The 25,377-nt window shown below is 39.0% G+C and overlaps 1 protein-coding gene across 1 annotated transcript in view; it reads right to left on the bottom strand.

Moving 5' to 3' along the window:
• The window catches only part of Atp8b4 (ATPase phospholipid transporting 8B4 (putative)), a 165,171-nt gene that overhangs the window by 112,354 nt on the left and 27,440 nt on the right, over nt 1–25,377 (bottom strand). The window contains exons 3-5 of the mRNA XM_051183488.1: nt 21,636–21,749; nt 17,998–18,096; nt 16,985–17,046 (exon numbers count right to left, since the gene is read on the bottom strand). Of these exons, the coding sequence (XP_051039445.1) occupies nt 16,985–17,046; nt 17,998–18,096; nt 21,636–21,749 (275 nt within the window). The remainder of the gene's footprint in view (nt 1–16,984; nt 17,047–17,997; nt 18,097–21,635; nt 21,750–25,377) is intronic.

The following is a 25,377-nucleotide window of genomic DNA, read 5'->3' as shown; positions in this document are numbered from 1 at the left end:
ATGTCTGCCACTCTTGCACCCGTAGGGTTATCTGCCATGTTGATCATTGTTTACATAAATATTTTAACATGCTGTTCTTGTTTGATTCTGTGGCTATGATAAGCACCATGACCAAAACCAACTTGGAAAGGAAAGAATTTGTTTCATCTTAGACTTCCAGGTCACTGCCTGTCACTAAGAGAAATCAGGACAGCAACCAAAAGTAGAGACCATTGAGGAGTGCTGCTACTGCCTAGCCCCCGATGACTTGCTAAGCCTGCTTTCTTATGCAACTCAGGACCATCTGTCTAGAGGTGTCACTGCCCACAGTGGGATGGACCCTCCCATATCAATCATTAATCAAGAAAAGGCCCCCACAGACTTGGCCACATGCCAGTCTGATGAAGGCAATTCTTGAACTGTGGTTCCCTCTTCCCAGGTGACACTAGTTTGTATCAAGTTATTGAAAACTAGCCAGCACCCATGCCTTGAAAGCCTCCATTAAGGCATTCCAGAAATGCTTGAGTCACCACTGGTGAAAGGAAACTCGGGAAACCAGAAGGAATGGGAGGTTTCATTTCCATTGGGTACTCAGTTGTCAGAATTACATAAATTGACATTTATAGGTAAATTTGGTGCAAGAAAATTAATGAAAGCTTCCTCTTTGTTTATGTGCATAGGTGTTCAGGCTGCATGTGTATCTGCATGTGTATCTGAACCACATGTATACACAATTTCCAAGAAGGTCAGAGAAGGGCACTGGATCCCCTAGAACTGGAGTTACAGACAATTGTGAGCCACCATGTTTGTGCAGGAAGTTGAACCTGGCTCCTCTAGAAAAGCAGTCAATTTTCTTAACCCCTGCCTGGATCATCTCTGCAGCCCCATGAAAGTTTTCTCTAGGTTACATATCAGTGGCAAGACTTCAACTAGAACACCACTTTGTCTGGCTATGAAACTCATATCATTAATAAATCTGCATTTACTTCTCATCTTACTTTACTTTCTACCTAAGTATATCCTGCCTGCTTAAAAAGAGAATGAGCCCTAAGGAGCTGAAGCGATTTGAATAGGGTGATGGTGCACATCCCCAATATTCAACACCAGATAGTCTAAAGTCAGCATGCAGTCCTGGTCCCTGACATAGATGGTCAGTAGACAGCAGAAGATTCTGGTTCTTTTCTACCCCAGCACTGTCAAAGTCACTCTGGAGTGAGGAGGATCATTTGGTCCCCACATGACTAATAAATATACTGATGAGCAGGATCTCGTTATGCTGAGAATGAACGAAATGCTGATATCTTTGGAATCTACTTCTTTTGAAGAATCCAGATGTCTCCCTCCTTTTTGTCCCTTCTTCTTATCAAAATGCCTACACAGTTGCAATAATCCCACAGGGAGGGCTGTAGTCGTCAACTGAAGGGGTTTCCTTGCTGATTTTAGCAAGAAGATGGGAAAGGAGAAGCAGAGATTATAAATGCTGTGGTGCTACAGCACAGATAGTGTAACAATTTGCTGAGAAGAACAACCAGCCATGAGATGCCCTGCCTGATTCACGTGAGCCCTATGGTCCGCTATTCAGAAGCAGAAACATTCAGACAGTATTGAGCCTTCCCTTTTGAAGACAATGCAATCCCTTCGCTTACTAATTTTTGCCTGAACAATAAACTTGCAGAGTGTTGTATAAAATGAACTTCTCTAAATCAATCGTTTCACAGCCCCTCTATAAACCATAAATTCTTGGAAGGATTCAGGTAATAGATGATTAAACCAGAACGGGGTCATAAGGGATTTAAAATAATTTCAGAGGAAAATTATTGCATCTGCTTGCATGTATTAGCAGTGAGGGAAATGCTCTAGACTGACCACAGAGGAAGCAGATACTCAGTCAAAATCCTGTGACAGCACATCCACAGAGATCAGTAGGCAAGATTTGATTGACACATCTCTCGGGAAAACACTTCGAATGTTGTAATTCCAGGATAAAGGAAGTGTGTTACATTTCTTCATAATTTTTGAATGCTTCAGACAAGCAGATGTCTACTGAAGCAGATTATATGTAATCTTAATTATATCAAGTGTAGAAATGGGACATGCCAGCGGAGATGATAAAAAGTACCTTTCAGTGGTTTGACATGGTTTGCTCTACTCTAAGAACCTAATGTTTCTGGAAAAAACACCCCTAATTTCTTAACACAAAATCTAACTAAAAGTAACCCAAGAGATTATCAGCCTTGTCACTTAGTAGATCTGCAGGCATATTTAGTTCTAAACAGTTTCTAGAGGAAAAGTTTAATTCACTTTAAAATAAATTGTGATGTTTATTATCTTGAACTGAAATAGGATAATATACAGGTAAAATTCTTGAGTAGTTGACCACCCACTGACACGTGATATCACCCTTCACTAATGAATTCAAGACCACCCTAATATGAGCAGAGTCATCACTGTAAGCTAGACACCATGCTAAGTGTCAGGGCTACAAAGAGCATTAGACACAAACTATATTCATCAAATAATCTAGAAAATAGTGGAAAATATAAATTTGGTTCTTAAATGGATACATGTAAATCATCTTTGTCCTTGAATACTTGGAATGCATGAATATTCTTCCAATCCCCAATGATGAGCACCTGCACTTCAGAAAAATGACTTCACTATTAGAGTGTTAGCCATGCATTTGTCATCAGTAGTCCATGGAGAAAATTGATAGAGCCGAGGGATTGTCTAATAAAGGATATATTAACTTTCAGTCTTCAAAATAGTCCAAGCTTTCCCTCATGTACAGTGAGCTCATCAGAAAACTATATGCCTGGACTTTGTTATTCTGATCCCTCTAGACTTGTCTTCTCAGAACCATGACTTCAATCAGGATTTACTTAGGGTCATAAGTGAAATATCCCTCTCCCTCAGGCTTCCACCATTACATCATTACATTTCTCTCAGCACTAGGATAAATCACACTGTTCATGATCACTAGATAATACATCTGTCCATCAGACCATCCGTTTTGTATCCTCGGCACCTCTGTTATGAGGAGAAACGGGGTTTAAGCTCATGTTTCCAATGTACAGGCAACAAGTCATGGTGGAGCATTTAAACAAAAACTAGAAATTTTTACTAAAGGACTCTGTCTTCTGGACGTAACAATCTTGATACCTGAAAATACAAAACTCTGTTTGGAAGGGATTAGACGAAGAGTGCATGTTGTAGGATCAGAAAACACACACTTTGCCAATAATCAACCGTGTGACTTTGCTCAAGAATTTGACTAAGCCTGGAGTTGACATTCATGACTGTGTGAGCTGGCTCCTGTCAGCCTTTCACAGTATGTGTTAGGTCTTCAAAACTGCATAAACCCAGCAGACACTTAAGCACCCATCTACCATGCCATTTGTAACCCTCAAATGAGACAAATTCGGAAAAGTATTTCTAAACTGTAAAGTAATGTATGCATCTAAAGTGCTGTGGCTATTTTTATTATTTCTAGGCACTTCATCTTACGGATAGAAAATTGAGTTTTATGTTAAGTCATTGAAGGAAACATCTGTGCTCACTGTGCATGCTGGCTGCCTATATTTTCTCCCATCAAAATTTGTCTCCACCAGTCCAATCACCGACTCCCTAGTGATAGCTTTAAGTCTACTGACAGTCTTCACAGTTAATTTTACTCATCCAAGTTGATTCTCTTTTTACTCTCTCTGCTTTATCTCCAGAACAAAAATTCAAGTGACTTTGTTTACTTACTAGCCAATCTACCATAGTTTAGAAATACCCACCAAGACCTATTTGTTAAAGAGTTGGTCACAGCTTGTGGTGCTGCTGAGAAGTGGGCAAACTTCTAATACATGGGGTCTAATAAGAGTAAGTTAGGTCACTGGGGGGTAATCTTGAGGAGGCCATTAGGACCCAAACCCAAAACCCTCACGGCTTCCTGACAAAGATGAAGGGAGCAGTCTCCTCCTGCACATACCTCTCTCTTAGTTTCCTAAGCCTCACTATAGGTTCAAAGTCAATGGAGTCGACCGAACATGAGTTAAAATAAACCCTTCTGCCTTTTAACCTCATTTTCTCGTGTCTTTTGTCACTCTAGAAGACGGGCTGGAAAGGCGGCTCCAGTTAAAAGAACTTGCTACAAAATCATTAGGCCTGAGTTTGAATCCAAGTGCACACATTAAAAGGTGTAAATATCTGAAACTACAGCACTGAAGTATCTGTCACCTTCTTCTGGCCCCCATATGCACACAAACACACACACACACACACACACACACACACATTCGTATACTCACACAGACACACATATGCATATATAATTAAATCATGAAAAAACCCAAAATATGAGGATGAACATAAAAAAATATCAAGAAGTTGTTGACAACTATCAGGAGGTAATATATAGATAAAGATTCATTGTACTGTGATGGTAGATAGATAGAAATATGTGATGATAGATAGGTAGATAATTGATAAATTGGTATGTAAATCACATGTACATAAATAGATGATTGATAGATTTATTGATAGATTTTTAAAGATATACAGATGATAAATAGGTGATAGGCAGATGATAGATAGATAGATAATCCTACTTATGTTTGTGGCCTTCACTGATGCCATCTCACCCAGACATAACTTCTATCTAGGCTGTCCAGTAAATATGCAGAAACCAGAATTTTTTCCATGTTATCCCTATAATTTTCCTGTTAAAACGCCTTCATAACCTCTTATGACATGTAACATAAAACTGAAGTTAGCATTTCTTCACAATTACCAGTAAGAATTGGCTCTTGGCTAAGCACTGTTGCTTGTGTCTGAAATCCCACCACTTGGAATACTGAAGCAGGAGGCTAACCACAGATTTGAGTCCAGCTTAAGCTACACAGTAAGCTTAAGAACAGCCTATCTACAGAATAAGACCCTGTCTAAAATATAAAAATAGTAGCTGGCTTTTGTTAGCCCCTCAGAAATCTACTTTAACAGAGTACCCCAGCATTGATGGGACCTTACCATCACCCAGATCATTTCCAATCTTGGGTTTTCATTCTTGTTATGACTTAACCATGATCTTCCCATAACTGTCTCCCTTTGGAATAAAATCTTACTTCAATGAAGAGGCCACCATATCCACCCCACCAACTACTTGCCACCATCCCCTACCCAGGACACCCAACCCCAATAACTAACCCCTTGAAACCAGCTGGTGCAGACTACATGTGTGAGTGTGGAACCATCCACTGAAACATGAGGAACTATTTATTTAAAGGACTGTCTTCCCTATTGGAAAGCAGGCTAAGGCTGTGTCTGGCTGCTTGTTTCGGTATCCTTGACATGTAGACACCACCTGGTGAAGAGGCCTGGCTTCTAGATTGATGTGCTCTGTGCTATGGCAGCATTTGCGGTTGCCATGGCAGCACAAAAGTAGATGAGAAGAGCTAGAAGGAAAGAATGCATTGGAGTTTCGAAAAAGCAGTGTTCTGGTACGACTGGAGGGGGTGCGAAAACCACTAGACTAGCCAGAGGCCATTCTGGAAGGGGTGGGTGGGAAAGTTTTAATATAGGAATGTATTTTATCTGTGCTATTTTGTGAGAAGAAAATAGAGAGGAATGTGGATGGTCCAGCAATGCCTAATCTGCCCTGGAGAAGCGTCACTCAAGCCAACAGGAACCCTTATGTAATACCCTAGAATACAATATTGCTTCCTATTGGAGGAATGTTTTTAGAAGACAAAGAAATGCAGGTCTGTTAAATACTGAGTAGAAATAGGCAAGTCCCAGGAAATAAGAAAAAATAGATAATAAATATGTTGGAAAACCTCATCACTAGAAATCAGGTGTGCAAGAAAGATCTCCACACTTAACAGATTGACCCAGATTTTTAAAAGCTAGTACTCAAACATCATGATGATGCTGTTGGAAAACTATATTCATAGTCCAGACAGGAGAACGAATTGGCATAAACTTCCTGGAAATGAACTCAACAACACAGGGATACAAAAAGATATGCACTGAAAAAACAGAGAGAAAAGATAAAGAAAGAGACGAATGAAGAATCAGCAGTTAGCCCCTAAAACAGTAGGAAAGGGGTCCCTGCCATTCTGGGTGCAGAAAGAGTAGTGGTCCCTTAGTCACACGAATTAATCCGCAAGGAAAGATAAGTCTTTTGAAATCTCCTTCTGTAATGAAGGGTCTGGTGTAAAAGCAGAAAGGCCATCCAGGAAGATAAGATGTGTGCTGAGCTGTCCCTCGGGGCCAGAAGCAGAGCAGACTCTGGGTGCCAGTAGCATACAGAGGAGGAAGTATATCTGCCTTGTTCTTATTTGTTTCATTAAAATTTCAGCGGAAAATGTTATGTGGAAGAAAGCAAGTTTCCTTCAAAAATCAGGCAACTATAAATTTGCCCTGGCTCAGAGAGCCCAGGCCCTAGTTCTACTGAGGAAGTGTTTGCAGAGCCGACACCCCTCAACTGACGCGGATGGAGACAGTAAACAGACTGCGATCGATCGGGGCCAGTAATTTCCACCAGACACTTAATAACTATGTCTAGAAAGGGGGGAAATCAATTCTTTTGGCAGAAAGCAATATTTTTTATATTCTAAAACTATTTACAGTTCATATGGTTTCCAGACCCCATCTCCAGAAGCAAGGGCCTCATCCCTCTGCCTGCGGGTCTCTGTTCCACATGTGACTCCTCAGGCAGCCAGCCAGAAGAGCATTTGATTTGAAATGAAGCCTTAAATTTAGCAGTGTGAAGGGGAAGCCAATCTGAACACACCCTCCTGGGAGGGACAAGATGGGGCCTGGGGTGACTACAAATCGTCAGCCGACAATTCAGAAAGTCTCGCTAGGCGGATGAGATCTGTACTAGGCATTGTGGACCGTCTCCGCCCTCCATGTCAGTGATTAGAGCCAGCCCTGCCTGACAGTTTTGTCTGTATGCCATGCTGCACCATTTTCCCTCCATTGTTCAGAGTTGGTTTCATTCCTCCAGCAACATTCAGCTCGCTTTTCGTCTGCTCTCACCGTGCCCCCTTATATTAGTAACCGGTCAGATGCGCCACAGTCATTTTCTCAGCCGGGATATTTCCAAACTTCTTTTGTCTTTTGGTCTAATTTAGAAGTCACTAGCCTGCCTTAGGCATTCTCTGGACCGTGGTAACAAATCACCCTGAATACACGACTTAAAAGAGAAGAATATTTCTCTGTTCCAGAGACTTGAAATCCAGAAGCAAGGTGTAAGAACGGAATCCCTCGGGAGATTGGGGGAGAGGGGTAATCTGTCTGTTTTCCCTTCTAATCTCTGGTGGCCCATGAGTTCCTTCCAGTGGGGCCTCCATCTGCACATTATGCTATTTCTGTATCCCAAGACACACCCTGATCCAGGATCACCTTATCTCAACATCTTAATTATACCTGCAAAAAAGAATTTATTCCAAATAAGACCAAACCGGTGTGTTCTGCTGGTGGGAGGTAGATAGGCTACCAGGACAGTATAGTATAGTATAGTTTAATCACAACTGTATCTGAAAGGAACATTGCATGGTGAAATAAAACAGAAACCGTTAAAGCAAAAGAGACAGAAGGGGTAACAGATGAATAAAATATGAATGAACTGTACGTAGTTCACATGAATCTAGGAAGCTAGATCAAGAATACTTTCTATATTTTATTTATGCTTTTAATTTTCTAAAGTTTCTATCCATGATAGACTGGCCACATGCTAATTTAAAATTCATAAAGGAAATGAACCCATTAAGAGTATCTCAGGGAACTGAAGGCAGAATGATCCAATAGTAGAAAAGTTTAGTGAGGAAACCCTTGATGGGGGATGAGCTGTCAGTCAAATACTGTCAGAACATTGCTTTGGTATAAACAGCATTCGAACTCAGAATGAATGCAAAGCTCATTTCTAAAGTTACTATTCTTACATCCCCAAGGTCTTTGGAGTTTGGGTTTGAGTTTTCAAAGGGAATTTTGAACCTCAATCTATCACTTTTTATAAATTAAAGATTACAAAGGATCTGTTGTAAGTTTAACTCCCATTGTCACCTATAATGAGAGCACTGGTTACACCAGCAATGGGATCCAATTGGAGCCAAGAAAGGCTCAAGCCATCCTGAGTGTCAAAGAGGGGGTACACATGATCCCCATGTGCTGAGAAAAGACAATGGGCCAGCCAGACTGAACCCCAACACTAAAGGGGGAGGAAAGTAAAAGACCAGAGGACATTTCGAGGGGGGAAAAAGCTGGAATCTCATATTATTTGCTGACTGGTGTGTGATGAGAGCCCCCCTGTACAAAAGCTTGGGTCTCTACTGCACTCTCTGAGTGTGTAAGTAGCTCTTTGAAGGAACTTTAACGGGTCTCTGTGTTATAAAAAACCTTAAAAGAAAATAGGGCTGCTACTGAAGACTCCATATGCAGAGTTTGGAAAGTGTTTCAACTCCCTATTATATCAAGATGCACCTCATATGGGGAAATAGTTGCCATTTTCAAATTCAACCCTTAAAAATCCTATCTATGCAGCATAGTCATTGAATATGATGGAAAATTGCTATAATAAGTATAACAATTTTATAGCTTGCATACAGAAGTCAGCCCTTTGGCAAGCAGATCCTTCTGCCTGCAAAACTGAAAGAAATAATCAAGTCAAGACTTTTTAAAAATGCAATTAATTTTTGAAAGTGAAAGTCTTATTGAAATACTTTTGTCGTAAATTTACAATATGAGGTAAAGATTTATTTATTTCTGTGCTTTTACTGCATCCAAATAGCACTTCAAACTATTCCCATGACTTTACTTTTTAATATATCTCTAAGTCCACGAAAGTATGTCTCCTTGACATTGCTTTTGCAAAACATGATTCTTCTCCTCATTTTTCCCTTTCAAATCTGCAAGATCTTTTTACATGTTATGTGATCATGATGGTATGACCATAATGTAATCATATATAATCACAATGGTATGAGATGTCATTCTGTAAATATGTTTCTCTTATTGGTTAATGAATAAAGCAAATAGGAAGGCAAGACGGAAGGACTAGGAGATAAGGATTCTGGGAGATGTAGTAGAGAGGAGGCAAGATGTAGGACATGAGAAAAGAGGTCTGGACCCTTTCTCTGGTAGATAAGATCACATGGAAACACTTAGATTGGTAGAAATGGGTTAATATTTAAGACAGAGCTAACCAGTAAGAAAAGCTAGTAACCTGCCAACAGTTTAATATAATAATTAATACAATGTTTCTGTATGTTACTTGGGGCTGACAAAGCTTGAGACCAGGATGGTGGGAAAATGCTCATAACAAAATGGTGCATACAATGTGGTTACTAAGAACTTCCACTTACAACTTGACAAAAGCTTCATAGGGGATTTTAAAAAACAAAAGAACAGAGACAAGCAAGTCTTCTTGGTAGCAACGCTTCAGGGGTGGGGGGCAGGCTCTGTTTTGCTAGAGACAAGCACAGACTTGCACAACTCCTTAAAGGGAGGTTTCCTAACTCCGCATCCACAGGGCACTTTTTAGAGGCCCTGCTTACAATTCAATGGCGTGTACAAGCAGCTGGCAGTGGCAGTGGCAGTGACTAATCTCCAAGCCAGCAGCATGCTGCTTGATGACAGCATAGACCAAGGCAGTGAGCACAGCTCTCACTGCTGGTGGCAAACATACTCATGCCATATGGAAAGCAATGTTAACAGATAAAAGACTCATGGTCAGAAAAAGATAAAGATTTTCAGTAAAGACAGATTAAGATAAAGAAAAAAGTCTAAAGGTTTACAATGTGTTTAAAATATAGTAGGCTCGGGAAAGAAAAAGAAACAGGATAAAATGGTTTAAAAAAATAGGGAAAAAAGAGAGTAGCTGGGTGTGATGACACACACCTTTAATCCCAGCACTCGGGAGGCAGAGGCAAGAAGATCTCTATGATCTCAGGGCCAGCCTGTACAGAGTGAATTCCAGGACAGGCGAAAACACACAGAGAAGCCATCTCAAGAAATGAAAAATTAGTAGTAGAAGAAATAGAGTAATAAAATAGCCACGTGAAGATGGAAAGCACACAGAGAGTCTGGATACTGTATGCTATTGTGTTGTCTTTGAATTGCTCAATTGCTAAGGAAGGAATAACTGCTAAAATACAATTGATTGTCAATGCTGCTGGATTAATCCAACTTATATATTTTAAAAATGTTTTGACTTCAAAATTTAAGTCTGAAGACAGGTTACTGGGGAAAAGAATATCTATTTTTGTTTCCACAGAAAATAAAAAGCTGTGGATTCCTTTCAGATTAACATGGTTTGATCAAGCAAGACCCCCTGAAACAGTGTGCCAGGTGATCCAACATTCAAAACATCTAAAACAAGACAGTCTTGCAGACTACAGCCAGGATTTCTGTGTCTTCTTGGGATTCCCATGGTATTATGTTGTCCCCAGCCAGCAGGAAGCAGTTTGGAAAGAATGACACCCAAATTCCCAAATATTGTCTATAAATGTTTGTTTTCATTTATAATAAATAGATATAAATAAGTAGAGATGTTTATAAATGATTAATGATCACAACCAATCTCTTTTTAAAGGTAATAAGGGGATTATGGTATAGAAATGAATACTTTGTTTTGGAATGGATTTTCATTTATTGATACAAATTTAAGGTCAATTTTGTGAAATGTGTATTTCTCCTCTTGTTCAAGTATTATGTTTATATAGCTCATTTTAAAATGTAATGTATAATTAAGTAAAAATTATAGTTATCTCTAATAGTCAAACTTATAATTAGGTGTTGGGAGATGTCATTTTTTAAACCACTTTTTTTTCCAAGCCTACGTATATTTGAAAACACATTGTAAACACATTGAATTTGTTTTTACTGTAAATCTTTATCTTTTTCTGGCCATGAGTCTTTTATCTGGTAAACAACAACATTGCTAAAATGAAAGCCACAGCTTTATTAGCCACCGTCTATCCAAGATGCCCCCGGTAAGTTTACAGCCAGAACTGAGAGCTGTGCTCACTGCCTTGGTCTATGCTACCATCCAGCAGCATGCTGCTGGCATGGAGATGTGGTCACTGCCATTGTCAGCTCTGGTACACACCATTAAGTTGTTAACAGAGCTCTTTAAAAGCCTTGCGGTTTTTTGCTGCTTATGCTGAGTCAGGAAATCTCCCTTAAAGGGGCCACACAAGTCTGTTTGTCTCTAGCAAAACAGAGCCCAGCTGAGAAAAATGCTGTTACCAAGAAGCCTTGCTTGTCTTGTTCTTTTGTTTCTAAAACACTTTCTTAAGCTTTTGTTAAGTTTTTAAGTGGAAGTTCTTATTAGCCACGTTGAAGGCACCATTTTGTTACGAGCAGTTTTCCTGCCGACCTGGTTCCTCAGCTGCGCCAGCTCCAAATATCACACAGAGATGCTGTATAAATATAAGCTGTTAGTCTGTTACTAGCATTTCTTATTGTCTAGCTCTGTCTTAAATATTAACCCATTTCTATTAATCTAAATATTTCCACATGGACTTATCTTACCAGAGAGAAGGCCCAGCATACTACCCTGTTGGTTGGTCCTACATACTTTGTTTTGAAATGGATTTTCATTTATTGATACAAATTTAAGGTCAATTTTGTGATATGTATATTTCTCCTCTTGTTTAGGTATTGTGTTTATATAGGTCATTTAGAAATGTAATGTATAATTTAGTACAGATTATAGATAGTTACCTATGATAGTCAAAACTTAGAGTTAAGTTAGTAAGGTTTTCAAGATGTATTTGAGATAGATAGGCATTCTTCAAACCTTTCAAAGACCTACAGAATATGGCATTTAAAATGGTTTAGGGTTTTTCTTAACAGTGAGACATAAACTGATCCTGGCAAAACCACCTTTGTCAGAAAGGAAGATGGACCTTGAAGAAATATATTACAGAGTTTGCTTTCAATATGGCAAGACTACCATTTGGACAAGATACTACTCTTGTCTGGACTGTTTGACTTTATGCTGTATAAACTGGACATGCAGGACCCACAGGAAAGTGACTGCTGATACAAGATGGACATTGCTACAGGGTCCCTACTTCATGGAAGAGTCTGCCAGATATTCCGCAGGACAGGGAGAAAAGTAAATGACAAATTGCCAACACAGATGGGACATTTTAAAGTTTCCTACTTTGCTGAGGAGTCTGACAGACACACTATGGTCTATAGGCTAAAAATGGAGCATTACAGAAGAACTTTGGGTGAATGACCAGGTGAGTTATCTCTGTCATTTCTAGAGTTTATATATTATCCTTCTGTGATCTTTGAAGGAGTTGAAGACAGACAAATAGTTATGGTTATAGTTTTCCTTAGTTAAGATTAAGATAAGTTACATATAGGACTTCAGACTCACAAAGATAGGATAGATGCTAAAATATTGTCTTTAAATCCTACTAAATGTTTATGAACTAAATATTATTAACTGTGGTTCTTGTTTTATAACTGTTTTGTTATATATGTTGCTATGTTAAGGTTAAAACCCTTCTTTTTATTTTAGACAGAAAAGAGGAGATGATGGGAGATGTCATTCTGTAAATATGTTCCTCATATTGGATAATGAATAAAGCACTGTTGGCCAATAGGAAAGCAAGATAGGCATGACCAGGAGACTAGGAGGAGAGAGAAAGAAGAAAGGAAGGAGGAGTTTTCAAGATGTAGGACCAACAGGGTAGTACACCGGGCCTTCTCTCTGGTAAGATAAGACTATGTGGAAATACTTAGATTAATAGAAATGGGTTAGTATTTAAGACAGAGCTAGACAATAAGAAATGCTAGTAACAGGCTAACAGCTTATATCTAATACAGCATCTCTGTGTATTATTTGGGGCTGGCGTGGCTGTGGGACTAAGCCGGCAGAAAAACATGCTCGTAACAGTTAGGTTTGTTAGGCTTTTATAGATATATAGAGATATATTTCAAATGGATAGGCATTCTTCAAACCTTTAATAGGCCTACAGAATATGACATTTAAAATGGTTTAGGGTTTTTCTTGACAGTGAGACATAACTGCTCCTGGCAACACCACCTTCGTCACAAAGGAAGATGAACATAGAAGAAACCCATTATGGAGTTTACTCCCAATATAGCAAGACTAGCCATTTGGGCAAGATACTGTTCTTGTCTGGAATGTTTGACTTTATGCTGTATAAACTGAACATGCTAGACCCACAGAAAAATGACTGCTGAAACAGAATGGACATTATTACAGGGTTCCTGCTTCAAGGAAAAGTCTGCCAGACAGTCTGCAGGACACAGAGAAAAGTGACTGACAAACTGCCAATACAGGTGGGACAGTTTGAAATTTCCTGCTATGCTGAGAAGTCTGCCAGACACACTGTGGCCTATGGGCTGAAGGTGAATGCACCAATTTACAGAAGAACTTTGGGTGACTGACCAGGCAGCGAGTTTTCTGTCATTTCTAGAGTTTATATACTATCCTTCTGTGGTCTTTGATGGAGTTAAAGACATACAGTTATGGTTACAGTTTTCCTTAGTTAGGATTAAAGATAAGTTACATATAAGACTTTAGAGTGACAAAATAGGATAGATGATGAAATATTTTCTTTAATTCTTGCTAAATGTTAATAAATAAATTTATTTATTAATTAGTAAATGCTAAATATTGTTAACTATAGTTCTTGTTTGATAACTGTTTTGATATATGTAATTTTACTATGTTAATGTTAAAGCCCTTTTTGTTTTAGAAAGAAAAGAGGAGATGATGGGAGATGGCATTCTGTAAATGTGTTTCTCTTATTGGTTAATAATAAACTTCTGTTAGCAAACAGAAAGGCAAGATAGGCAGGACTAGGAGACAAGGAGGATTCTGGGAGATGTAGTAGAGAGGAGGCAAGATGTAGGACATGAGAGAAGAGGTCTAGACCCTCTCTCCAGTAAGATAAGACCATGTGGAAACACTTAGATTGATAGAAATGGGTTAATATTTAAGGCAGAGCTAGCTAATAAGAAAGGCTAGTAACCAGTCAACAGTTCCATAATTAATACACTGTCTCTGTGTGTTATTTGGGGCTGACACAGCTCTGGGAACAAATTGGTGGGAAACTGCTCATAACAAATGTAATCATATGTGAACCCAATGATGTGACCACAGTGCAATCATATGTGATTCCAATATTGTGACCACAATGTAAAAGTAATCTAGATGGCTGGAGGTAAAAGTACTTAGATTGTCTTCTCCCTACTATAAACTAAAAGTCTCCATTGCAATCAAAGTAAGGTGACTTTGTAACTCAGTGAAGGGTGCATCAATTCTCCCATGGGATCAAGAGTCCCACTCTTCCACTTAAATGATACTGAGACATGATGAGACTCAGGAGCAAACATGCCAAATCCAATGGTGTTTAGGTTTGCTTTTGTTGCAGGTTCTCAACCAGAAAGTGTAATAGCCTATCAGGAATCATTATGGAGGGGGATGGGGGGAGAGTGCCAGAGCCAGGGGATGGGAAAAATGTGCAGCAAAAGGGTATCTTCTGAAGAGAACACAGCCATTGCACTCATGAGCTGTCTTTGTCTGTACAAGACTTGTACAAAATTGGGCCCCCAAAATGTCACCATATATAAGAGTGGATGGTTTTACTGCTTGATTCTGCAAACTTTTCAAGGAATATTTAATATTGACATTTCTCAAACTTTTCTATAAAATAAGGAAGGAACACTACCAAATTCATCCTATATACCATTATTGCCCTGTGAGGCAACACTACCAAACTCATCCTATGATGCCATTATAACTCTGATGCCAAAACCAAACAAAGAAAAAAAATGATAAACTAATCTCCCTTACGGACATGATTCTCAACCAAATGCTTTCCAGCTGAATTCAGTCACATTAAGAAAATTTTTATCATAAACAAGATGATTTCACCCCAAGATGGGTTCAATAGAGCAAATCAATAAACATAATATACCACATTAGCAGACTTATTTAATCCCAGCACTCGGGAGACAGAGGCAGGCAGATCTCTGTAAATTCAAGGCCAGCCTGGTCTATAGAGTGAGTTCCAGGACAGCCAGAGCTATAAAGAGAAACCCTGTCCCAAAACACCAAAAGTTAAAAGGCTCTAATGAAACCAGTAGTAGGCAGAAGAAAGCTCAATATAATAAAGGCTACATGTGGTTAACATTGAAAATATATAAATAATTGAATAAATTAAATGCTAAAAACACCCTGACAATCAATGAGCCAACAATCTGAGGAAATGCTTTTAAAAGAAAAATTTTAAAAGCTAGGAAACACTCTAGCCATCAGAATAAAGCAAATTAAGACTATGAGATTACATCTCACCCTAGCCAGAATGGCCATCTCACCCTAGCCAGAATGGCCATCATGGAGAAAATAAATGACAATAAATGCTTGCTGGTGAGGATTTGAGAACCCTTGCTCACTGTTGGTGGGAGTGCAAACTCGTGCAGTCACTGTGGAAGTCATATGGTGGCTTTGCAAAAGTTCAAAACTACAGTTCCAATGGAATGCAGTCATCACACACAAGCATACACCCTAGTCTCTACATGCTTCCACAGAAATATCTACACATGCATGCTTATTACTGCTATCTTCACAATAACTAAGAAATGGAATCAGCCTAGATGTCCACCAGCATATCAATGAACCATGACAGTGTGTAAGTATACACAATGAAGTTACATTTAGCCCAGAAGAAAAAATAGAATTATGTATTTTTCAGGGAAGTGGTTGAGAATGGAAAGCATTTTCTTTTTTATATATATATATGTGTGTGTGTGTGTGTGTGTGTGTGTGTGTGTAAATTTACATATATATATATATTATTCTGTGTGTGAGTGTTTTGCTTACATATATATCTGTACACATATGTATGTATCTGTTACAGGCAGAGGATATTGGATACCTTGGAACTGGAGTTACAGACAGTTCTGAGACATCATGTAGGTACTGGGAATTGAACCCTGGTCCTCTGCAAGAGCAAGAGCTCTTAAACACTGAGTCATTTCTCCTGGCCTGAAAATACCCTTTTTCATAATTATTTTATTATTCTTAAATATATATGCATATGAGTGCCGCTGTCCTCAGATGCCTCAGATGTATTTGATCCCCCTAGAGCCAAAGTTACAGGCTATTGTGAGTTGTCAGTTGTAAATTCTGGAAATCTAACTCTTGTCTTCTGGAAGAACTACAAATATTCCTACCCACTGAGCCACCTATCAGTGGAATATTCTATTAAGCAAAGTAACCCAGGCCCAATGGTCAAGACAAATCTGTATATTGTCTTTCATATGTGGATCCTAGCCTCTAACTGTTAAATATGTGTATCCAAATTCTGGTAGAGTTCAAAAAAACTAGAAAGGAACCCATGAGACTGAAAACACAGAGAATTTTTAAAGGAAGGGGTTGGGAAAGGCATTGGAACAACCAGATAGGAAAATGCTGGGGGCGAAAGTGTACAGCAGGGAAAGGAGGGCAGGGAAGATGGAGACTCAAGCAAATGAAACATGTCTGGGGAAAAAGAAACCTACTACTGTATAAGCTGATTCAGGAAATTCATTAAAAATTTAAAAGATGTGAAAAGCAGTCCATACCGAAATAAGTAAAATAAAAGGAAGCATTAGAAGGGAGCTAGGAGGTTTCCCTCTCGGTTTTCTGCTGTTTGGGTATAAATACTCATGTTTGAAATCACTGCTGATGTTAGTACTATTTCTACAGATAATATTTATTAATGCACAAAATTAAATACAAAGAAAATAGATACTGTGTTCTAGATTCCTCTGTAGGGGTCTATAAAATCCTATCAGCTCTACTTACTTGCTGCTACAATATTAAAGATATGTTTGTGCTCCACAGAATAAACTCCCAAAGAATTAATTTCCAATAAATTAAAAAAGGGTAGAAATACACACTTAATTCAAATAGAAAGCCACTAATCATTGAAACCTGTTTGGGAGCCCCCAGAAATTCTAATAAAAGCCCAAAGAATGAATGTCTTACTTGCTATTAATGAGCACTTCAGACTGCCGGTTATTCACTTGATTGTCACTCTTGTGGCGAAACTGAAAAATCAAATTTAGGAAAGATTATCTTAAGTCATACTTTATCAATCCTAGCAGCCATGCTGGCCATATTTTGAGTTCATCTGTTTGGACAATGTGCCTGTCCATCCAATATGAACACAGCTTACACTCAATTTGAGCGGAGTCTATGCACAGCTAATCAACACTCATCTCCCTACATCTCATTCTGGTATATATATCACCATTAAAATTGTGTGTGTGTGTGTGTGTGTGTGTGTGTGTGTGTGTGTGCGTGCGTGCACACACACACACACACAAACACACACATATATGCACATGCTGCGTGCTAGACCCACAACTATTAATCATTACACATTTCTAGTTGCTTCTAAGAAGGCAGCATGCCTGCCTCATAGTTCAGAGACAACCATACACAGGTTTTGAAAACTTCAACCCGGAACCAGTTCCTATTTCTCTCACATGTGCACAAAGTCATCTGAGCATATTAGTGCACACTCAAGGGGGTACTTTCAGGGACATGAAGCTTTAATTTCACAAATTATAATAAGAGTGAGAGCTTTTCCTTTTGTATACACAAATACACATATACATACACATATACACACATACACTACATTATACTGCTGTCAAGCCTTCTCTTTTTTAACCTCAGATGTTATAGTATCAATATGTACATTGAAATATGATAGGCACTTCATTAGAAGACAGAAACATACCACATTAAGCCAAGTGCATTATCGATATGTGTGTGCACAATTTTAAGTGACTCATACCAAACTGTGAATCTTTTTTTTAAATTCTACATGCAACAACTTCAAAGAAACATCACAAAAATCAACCTGCTAATTATAGATCTTCCCCTCTACCTCATGCTTGACCACCCTCCAGCAGCACTGGCGGCTAGGTTCCCACTTCCTATTTGAAATTGAGACATCGAGCATTCTCAGGGAGGGGGGGGGGAATACCCACATAGTCATCAGTAGCATCCTTGACAGCTGTCATGGAGATCACCAGGACCAGAGGCACAATGGTGGTGAACCATGTCAGGGAAGAGATTTCTGGAATGAGCTGAAACAAGCATTTTCCGCAATTTAAGACATTTTAAATTAAGGAAACATCTCCCAACCTTTGTCAATTACTTGCATAACACTTTTAGAAGTAAATTTGTTTATGTGTAGCAATTTGTATAAAAGTAAATTTGCTAAAACTATTCAACTATGTGCATTCGACCACAAAATATACAGAGAGATACCTGCCTGCTGATTTTCTGACTACCTGACAAAAACAGAGTAGAGTCATAAAGCGAGCTGAGAAGTGGGCTCCTTGAGCTCCTTCACAGACACACATCTTTCACCGGGCTGTTATGCATCACCGATCCCCAGCTTCTCATCTCAGTTTTAATAAGTTACCAACCCCTCTAAGCAACACTTGCCAAACAGCCTTAATAATTGGATGCTCTGAAAATTAGTTTCTAAGCTAGAACATTTTGTACAATACACATGGGTTACATATCCACATAAATAACACCCCACACACCGTGCACACCAGAATATATTAGGCATGGTGACCCAGTGTCAGGAAAATCTGAAGAGCTGTTATAAAGTCCTTATTTTCCTATCCCAATTCTACCACTGAAGTGTCTAGGGCATTGAAAACCCTAGCAAGAACACACACTGCTAAAATATGGACCTATGCCTCTTGACTACAACATTACTCCTTTGTGCCTTTATCTCTCTAGTGCTACTGGCTAAGGTAAACATGTAAGAAGCATGTGACCCTCTTAGACAGTGTTTTCGTCTGTTTTTTTTTTTTTAATCCAATCACATTCCCTTAGGATCTGCTCCAGGGCTGTCAGGCAGGGTAGGGTCTAATAGAGATTACTGGGGGGGAGGGGGGGGAAGAAGGGGTAAGCAAGTTCCAGAAATAATTCAAAACTAAATTAATTTTACATAATAGACTCTGTGCAATTTTTTTAAACTTCAAAAAAAATCCCTGAGGGTTAAGTAATAGACATAAGCCCCAGTGTCCTACAACTCACTAGGTGACTGTAGGACAAATAATCAACCAGAAGACAGAGTTTAAGGGATTAGAGTGGAGACATGGATTAAGAGCACTGGCTGCTCTTCCAAAGGACCTGGGTTCAATTTCCAGCACCCAGATTGCAGCTGACTACCATTTATAACTCCAGTTCCAGGGGACCCAACACACTCACACAAACATACATGCAGGCAAAACACCAATGCCATTAAATAAATAAATAAATAAATAAATTTTAAGAGGAGCTCAAGGCTTCCCAAAACAAAGAATTGACCAATGCCTGAGGACACAGAAAGCTAATTACCCTAACTTGGTCATTGTACATGGTGTACATAATCTGAATTCTCACCCCATAGCACATAGATATGTATATTATTATGTTAATTCAAATAAAATAGCATTAAGAGACCCACTAAAAAGCCACAGCAAAAGGTCCCTGGAGATGCCACAGAGACATTGGGTAGGTAGCAGAAAGCCCTACTATTTCTCCTCTCTTGCCAATTTGTGGCTTTATGCATCATTTCACCTCCTTGGCTCCCGCATGTTCACCAATAAATAATACTGAACAGAGCCATCACCAAATGTCCCAAATATAAAACTGCATGATCAAAAGCCTGAGACTGTAAGTAAGAGTGTCATTAGAGAAATAAATTCAAAATTCTGGAATGGTGTGAAGGTCACATCAAGAATCCAAAAGGGGGAGGGAGGGCTGGGAGGGGAGGGAGGGAGGGAGGGAGAGGGAACTGGGATCGACATGTAAAACAATAAATTAAATTAAAAAAATGCTTTGACTCCAAAATTTAAGTTGAAGGACAAGTTACTGGGGGAAAGGATTTCTATTTTTATTTCCACAGAAAATGAAAAGATGTGGATTCCTTCCAGACTAATGTGGTTTGATCACGCCAGACCGCCTGAAACAGAGTACAACCTAATCCTACATTCAAAACAGCTGGACAAAACAGCCCTACAGACTACAGCCAGGATATCTGAATCTTCTTCGAATCCCCCAAGACAGCGCCCCTTACCAGAAGGAAGTAGCTTGGAAAGAACGATGCCCAAATTCCCAAATATTGTGTATAAATGTTTGTTTTCATTTAATTGGACTTTGTTATATAAAATTAAATAAAAAAATAAAAAAAAATTTAAAAAAAAGAATCCAAAAGGAAAAGACCCTGAGGGAGGAGAGACAATGGGTCTCAGTTCTTTCGTGAACAGCAGTGTGTTCATTCATCACTCTCTTCTGGTTGGTTGGTTTTATCTGCTTTGGTTTGGTCATGTTTGGTTTTGTTGGGGTTTTTGTTTGTTTTGTTTTTGTGTTTTGGTTTGGTTTAGTTTATACATAGTTAGGATCCAGTTATTTGCAACTGTATCTTTTTTCTTGGAGCTTTCTAATCCTCTAATTCTGGTTCTTTTACTTGTTGTGAACTGACTCCATTCTGACAGGGTTTTGCCCCATGCTCATGACAATAACTGTACCAATCCTTCACATGAATTGGAAAGCTTGGAAGATAAGCTGTGAAGCTGTCAAGAATACCAGGCATGTAGGACCTGACCATATGGAAGAAAACAGAAAAGAAGCCCACCCCAGGGATTACTGTCTGTGAACCCAGTCACACATGAAAGAGATACATCTTGGAATGCGTTCATCATCTGCAGAAGCTAATAGATCTCTGGCTCTTACAATCAAAAGGTTAATGCACATAGTTATTCAACTCAAGATCATACTCAACCCTGTCCATCTAGATCTCTCGTGGCTCTTATAAATAACACACCACCTCTCCTGGATCTCCCAATCTGATCTAAGTAAATCATTCAAAAAAAAACTGAATAAGTCACTGACTGATATGAACTACTGATGTGTGTATGCATCCTTCTTGATACATGCCTTTTTCCTTCCCAAAATAGCAATAAAAGTTGGCATTTCATTTAAGCCCAATTCTAGTTAAATGGGGAAGACTAGTAACAATTAATTTACTCAAAACTGTAAAAATAGTGACAAAACATATGTTAGGCATCATTTATTTTATGAATGCACACAATATGCTACTGTTCTTGGACTAAAGGGAAATTTGCCAAGTTAAGTTCCATGACCTTTTAATCTTAGAAGCCCAAGGCCCTGACAAAGTAAGAGAATGATAAGGAACAGAAGAAGGCCATGAGTAGCAATTATTAGACTTCAATATGGTTCAAATAAAGTTGAGACTCTCATATAGTTCAAATAAAGGTACACACTAATGTGACCTAGGTGTTTGAATAGGGAGCAAAAAGCAGATAGGTTGGGAAAGATGGGGGAAACGCACAGTATAGACAGAAAATGCACATATTTAATGTTGGAGCCAAGAAAGATGTAGTTATTAAAGTGATATTCTGTGAACAATTGAAAAAATAAAATAAATGCACTATTTTTGTTTTACCTGGTCTTAGCCCTCCCTTGTTTTTAAAGCAAAAAGCAGTAATAACATTAAAAATCTAGTAAGAGTGGTCCAATGCAATCACAAACATTTACTGAGTAATTAACTTATGTTTTACAATGTATAGATACAATAAAAAAAATACAGCTTAAAGATTACCTGCAGTATCAGGAGGAAAAGGAAATAGGCATTTGCCACTCTTTGGAACTGCTCAAATAAGTTAATTGGCAAGAATGTGAGAACGTTGTACTTGGATGTATGAATACGATTGTCCTGAAAAAGAGATAATGTCATGTTAGTTTGAATCAAGACATTGCCAGTTTGTGCCACAGCAAGATGGAGCAGTTAGTTATCTAGGAAGTCATAAGCTCCATGCAGCCAAGACCTTTACATTTGCCAAGATAACATTGTCCTAATTCTAGGCAAAATGACTCGGTGTCATTTGGTAGTCATGGGCTATCACACTCAGATTGGCTCCTGATATTTGTTTTCTTCTTATGAAGTCTTAGGTAGATATTGCAAGAGTACCCATCATCTTCCTTGAGTATCCCTGAGCTCAGACTGAAGGCACTTGAATGATGATTAATCTTGTCTATCTCCCCGAAGTATGCCCCCTTTGGGAAATTGTCAAGGGACTTCTTTTTTAACTCTTTTTTATTTATTCTTTGTGTCTTTCATACCACTCATCTCCATCCCATTTATCTCCCATCCATTTGTATCAACCCTCTGCCCTTGCAACCAGCTTCCACATAAAATAAAACAAAATAAAATAAAAATTAATAAAATTAAGAGAAAGAAAGGAAAACCGAGTCTCAAAAGCTGTGGTGTGGCACACTTAGTCACACAGTATACCCTTTAGTCCATGTGTCTTTACTTGCAAGTGTCCATTGGTCTGCTTTGAGGCTTCTGGTTTCTGTTACACCATCGATACTGCACCTCACTAGGACTCCTCTTGTATATCCTGTTATTGTCATGTGTCATGGAGGTCCTGCAGCTTTGCATCTGCAGGACCTGACCCTTCACGTGCTCCCTTAGCAGATCAAAGATGGGGTGGATTCCTCATTTCTGTGCCTGGGAAACTGCAGGATTGATCAGCCCACCAGCTCTCCCCAATCCTCGCCACCAGAGGGAGCTCTCCAGCATTGTCCCTACTAGTTCACCTTGTGTAGTAATGAGCAAGAGGCAAGACAGGATCTCTTGCTTTCATGCCCTCAGGGCTGGCTCACCCACACCTACACCACCAGGGCCAGCTCCTGACTGCTGCAGCTGGTAAGAGTCAAAGGCAGCTCTCCTACCTCAGGGCCAGCTCTCTCAACTGCCACAGGCAGTGAGGGGTTGGGAACATCTCTCCCTCATCCATGTCATCCATGCCACCATATGGCAGGTGAGGGGTTGTGTTCTGAACTCTTTTTTTTTTTTTTTTTTTTTTTTGTTTTTTGAGACAGGCTTTCTCCATGTAGCTTTGTAGACTAGGCTGGCCTCCCGAATTTTGGGATTAAAGGTGTGAGCCGCCACCACCTGGTTTGTGCTCTGAAGTCTTATGTATGTTAAACTTGCTCCAGCATTCCATTAGCATTTTAGAAACTGCATCTCACTGTTTCCATATTGAGTTTTAATCACCTGACATGTCCTGGTGGTGATTAGAAACTACCATTAAAGATAAGTGTTGCATATTCTCTCTCACCTACATTTGCTGGCTCCAAATCTTTCGATGTGAGTATAACCCACAGTAACCTCAGAAATGGGGAAAGAAACTATAGAAACCACTATAAAAATAGGTTTTCTTCCCTAAGCATTTACCTTTAATATGAAAAATCTTTCATGTGTCCTTTAAAACTATAATTTTAACTTATGTGCATTACCAAAAGCATTAAATATTCCTTCCAGCTTTGTGCCATCAGGAGGTTTCAAATACATGTATCTTATGTATTCTTATAAAGCTAAAGACAAATACATTAAAAAGGACGCCCACAGGAAAAGAAATTATTACTGAAACAATAAAGTCTGGGGCATAACCAATGAGCTTTCTTCAGATTGATGTAGCTGTTTGTTCGGTCATTATATGAAATATAGGGGGCTGGGGAGAAACCCAATTAGTAAAGTGTTTGCCTTGCAACACAAGGGTCTGACTTCCATCCTCAGAACCCATGTCCAAAAACAGGGCTCGGGGGGCAAGAGAAGGTGTCACTTGTAACCTCAGCACTGGGGAGGCAGAGATAGCAGGTGTGTGGCGTTCAAAGGACAGCCAGCCTAGTCTACTTGTCAAGTTACAGGCCAGTGAGAGACCCTGTCTCGAAAATAACTGACTAAAGGTGACTGTCAAGCACGTATTCATGTACACACATACTCTATATGCACTATATATTGAATGTTTTATTCACCTCTGAATGAATCTTAGAAAATTATTAAATTTTTATTTAAGCACTTATAAATCCATTTATCTACATTCCCATGAAGCTTAACTCTATCTTGCCCACAAAGACAGAATAACAGGATTGAAATAACATGACATGATGAAATACAGAGTCAATACAGTAAGGATAGGGATGTTTTTATTGGCCTCCCTCCCCACTCGCCAGCTAAAGCCCCCCCCCCATTTCTGCCCTTCATATAGCTCTATCTGCCAGTCTCCTCTCTAATGCTCCTCTGCCCATAGTCTCTTTACTTTCCCCCATTTCTGAGGTTACTGCAGGTTATACTCACATCTAAAGATCTGGAGCAGGAAATGCAGGTGAGAGAGAATTACAGCACTCAATAAAATATTTCCAAATTTTATCAATTTACCAAAAAAAATGCAATTTAATTTTTCTTTACAGCTGGATAGCATTCATTGTGTATGTACACTAAGGATGTTTGAAAAAGCCATAATGAATCATTATTTTACATTTACCTAATTACATATAATATATACAAGTATATATATATATATATATATATATATATATATATATATATATAGTTTAAATGAAGTTATACCAGTTAGCATGATAATGTCTCCCACAAAATCCATAGATTATCTAACCAAATCCCCAGCAATAGGCATGAGAAACCTCCTATCGAGTTGTCAGTCAGGGGAGTCCAAAAGATTTCTAAAACAATGGAGTCTATCACTGCTGCCTTGGTTGCCTACCAGAAGTTAAAGATAAGTCCTGTTGCTGAAGACATCATGCACTTTGGACACAAAACTTGGAGAACTCAAGTTTGATCTCATCAGTAAGCCTCCTCCCTGAAGACTAGCTTTCATGGTTCGTGGAAGGGGTTATGCAGTCTGCCAAGCGAACAAAGCATTCAGTAGTCCTACATAAGCTGTTATGCCTATGAATCACAATAATGATAATATGGCAAGGTATCCCTGAAAGTGCAGTTGTGCACTGATATCTCAGCTGTTACTAAGAGCTGTTTACTTGGTCTTAAGGCCCACTGAAACAAGAGGAAAATCATGCCCGGTAATGTAAACCTAGACACCCACCCCTGACTAGTAAGATCATAGATGTCAGAGGAGAACATACCTCTGCTACTTTCCTAAATCAATTTAAACAATTTTTAACTGCACCCTAAATACTTACCCTTACATCCACAGATAAGTGTAGCTCTTACCCCTCATCAAAGACACTTCTTAGATAGAGACCATTATGGAAAAGCACATCTGCTCAAAATGCAGAGAACAACTAACTGTGGATATATCAACAATACACAAATTCCAGCACCTAAGGCTCAGAGAGCATCAAGGAAACATGATCAAAACATTGTAAAAACCAGAGGAACAGGAAGTATGCTGTGAGGTCGTGTCTTCTGGATACCACAAGGAAGCTATAGCCATGTAATCTGCTTTGGCTATGGCTGCTGCTATGGCTGCTTTAAAAAGATCTGAACAAGGACAATGTGGATGAGAGAAGTCACA

This window comes from Phodopus roborovskii, unplaced genomic scaffold (genome assembly GCF_943737965.1).
Source record: "Phodopus roborovskii unplaced genomic scaffold, PHOROB, whole genome shotgun sequence".
NCBI classification, from domain to species: domain Eukaryota; kingdom Metazoa; phylum Chordata; class Mammalia; order Rodentia; family Cricetidae; genus Phodopus; species Phodopus roborovskii.
Note: the sequence above shows the minus strand (reverse complement) of the source record. Positions and strands in the feature narration are given on the sequence as shown.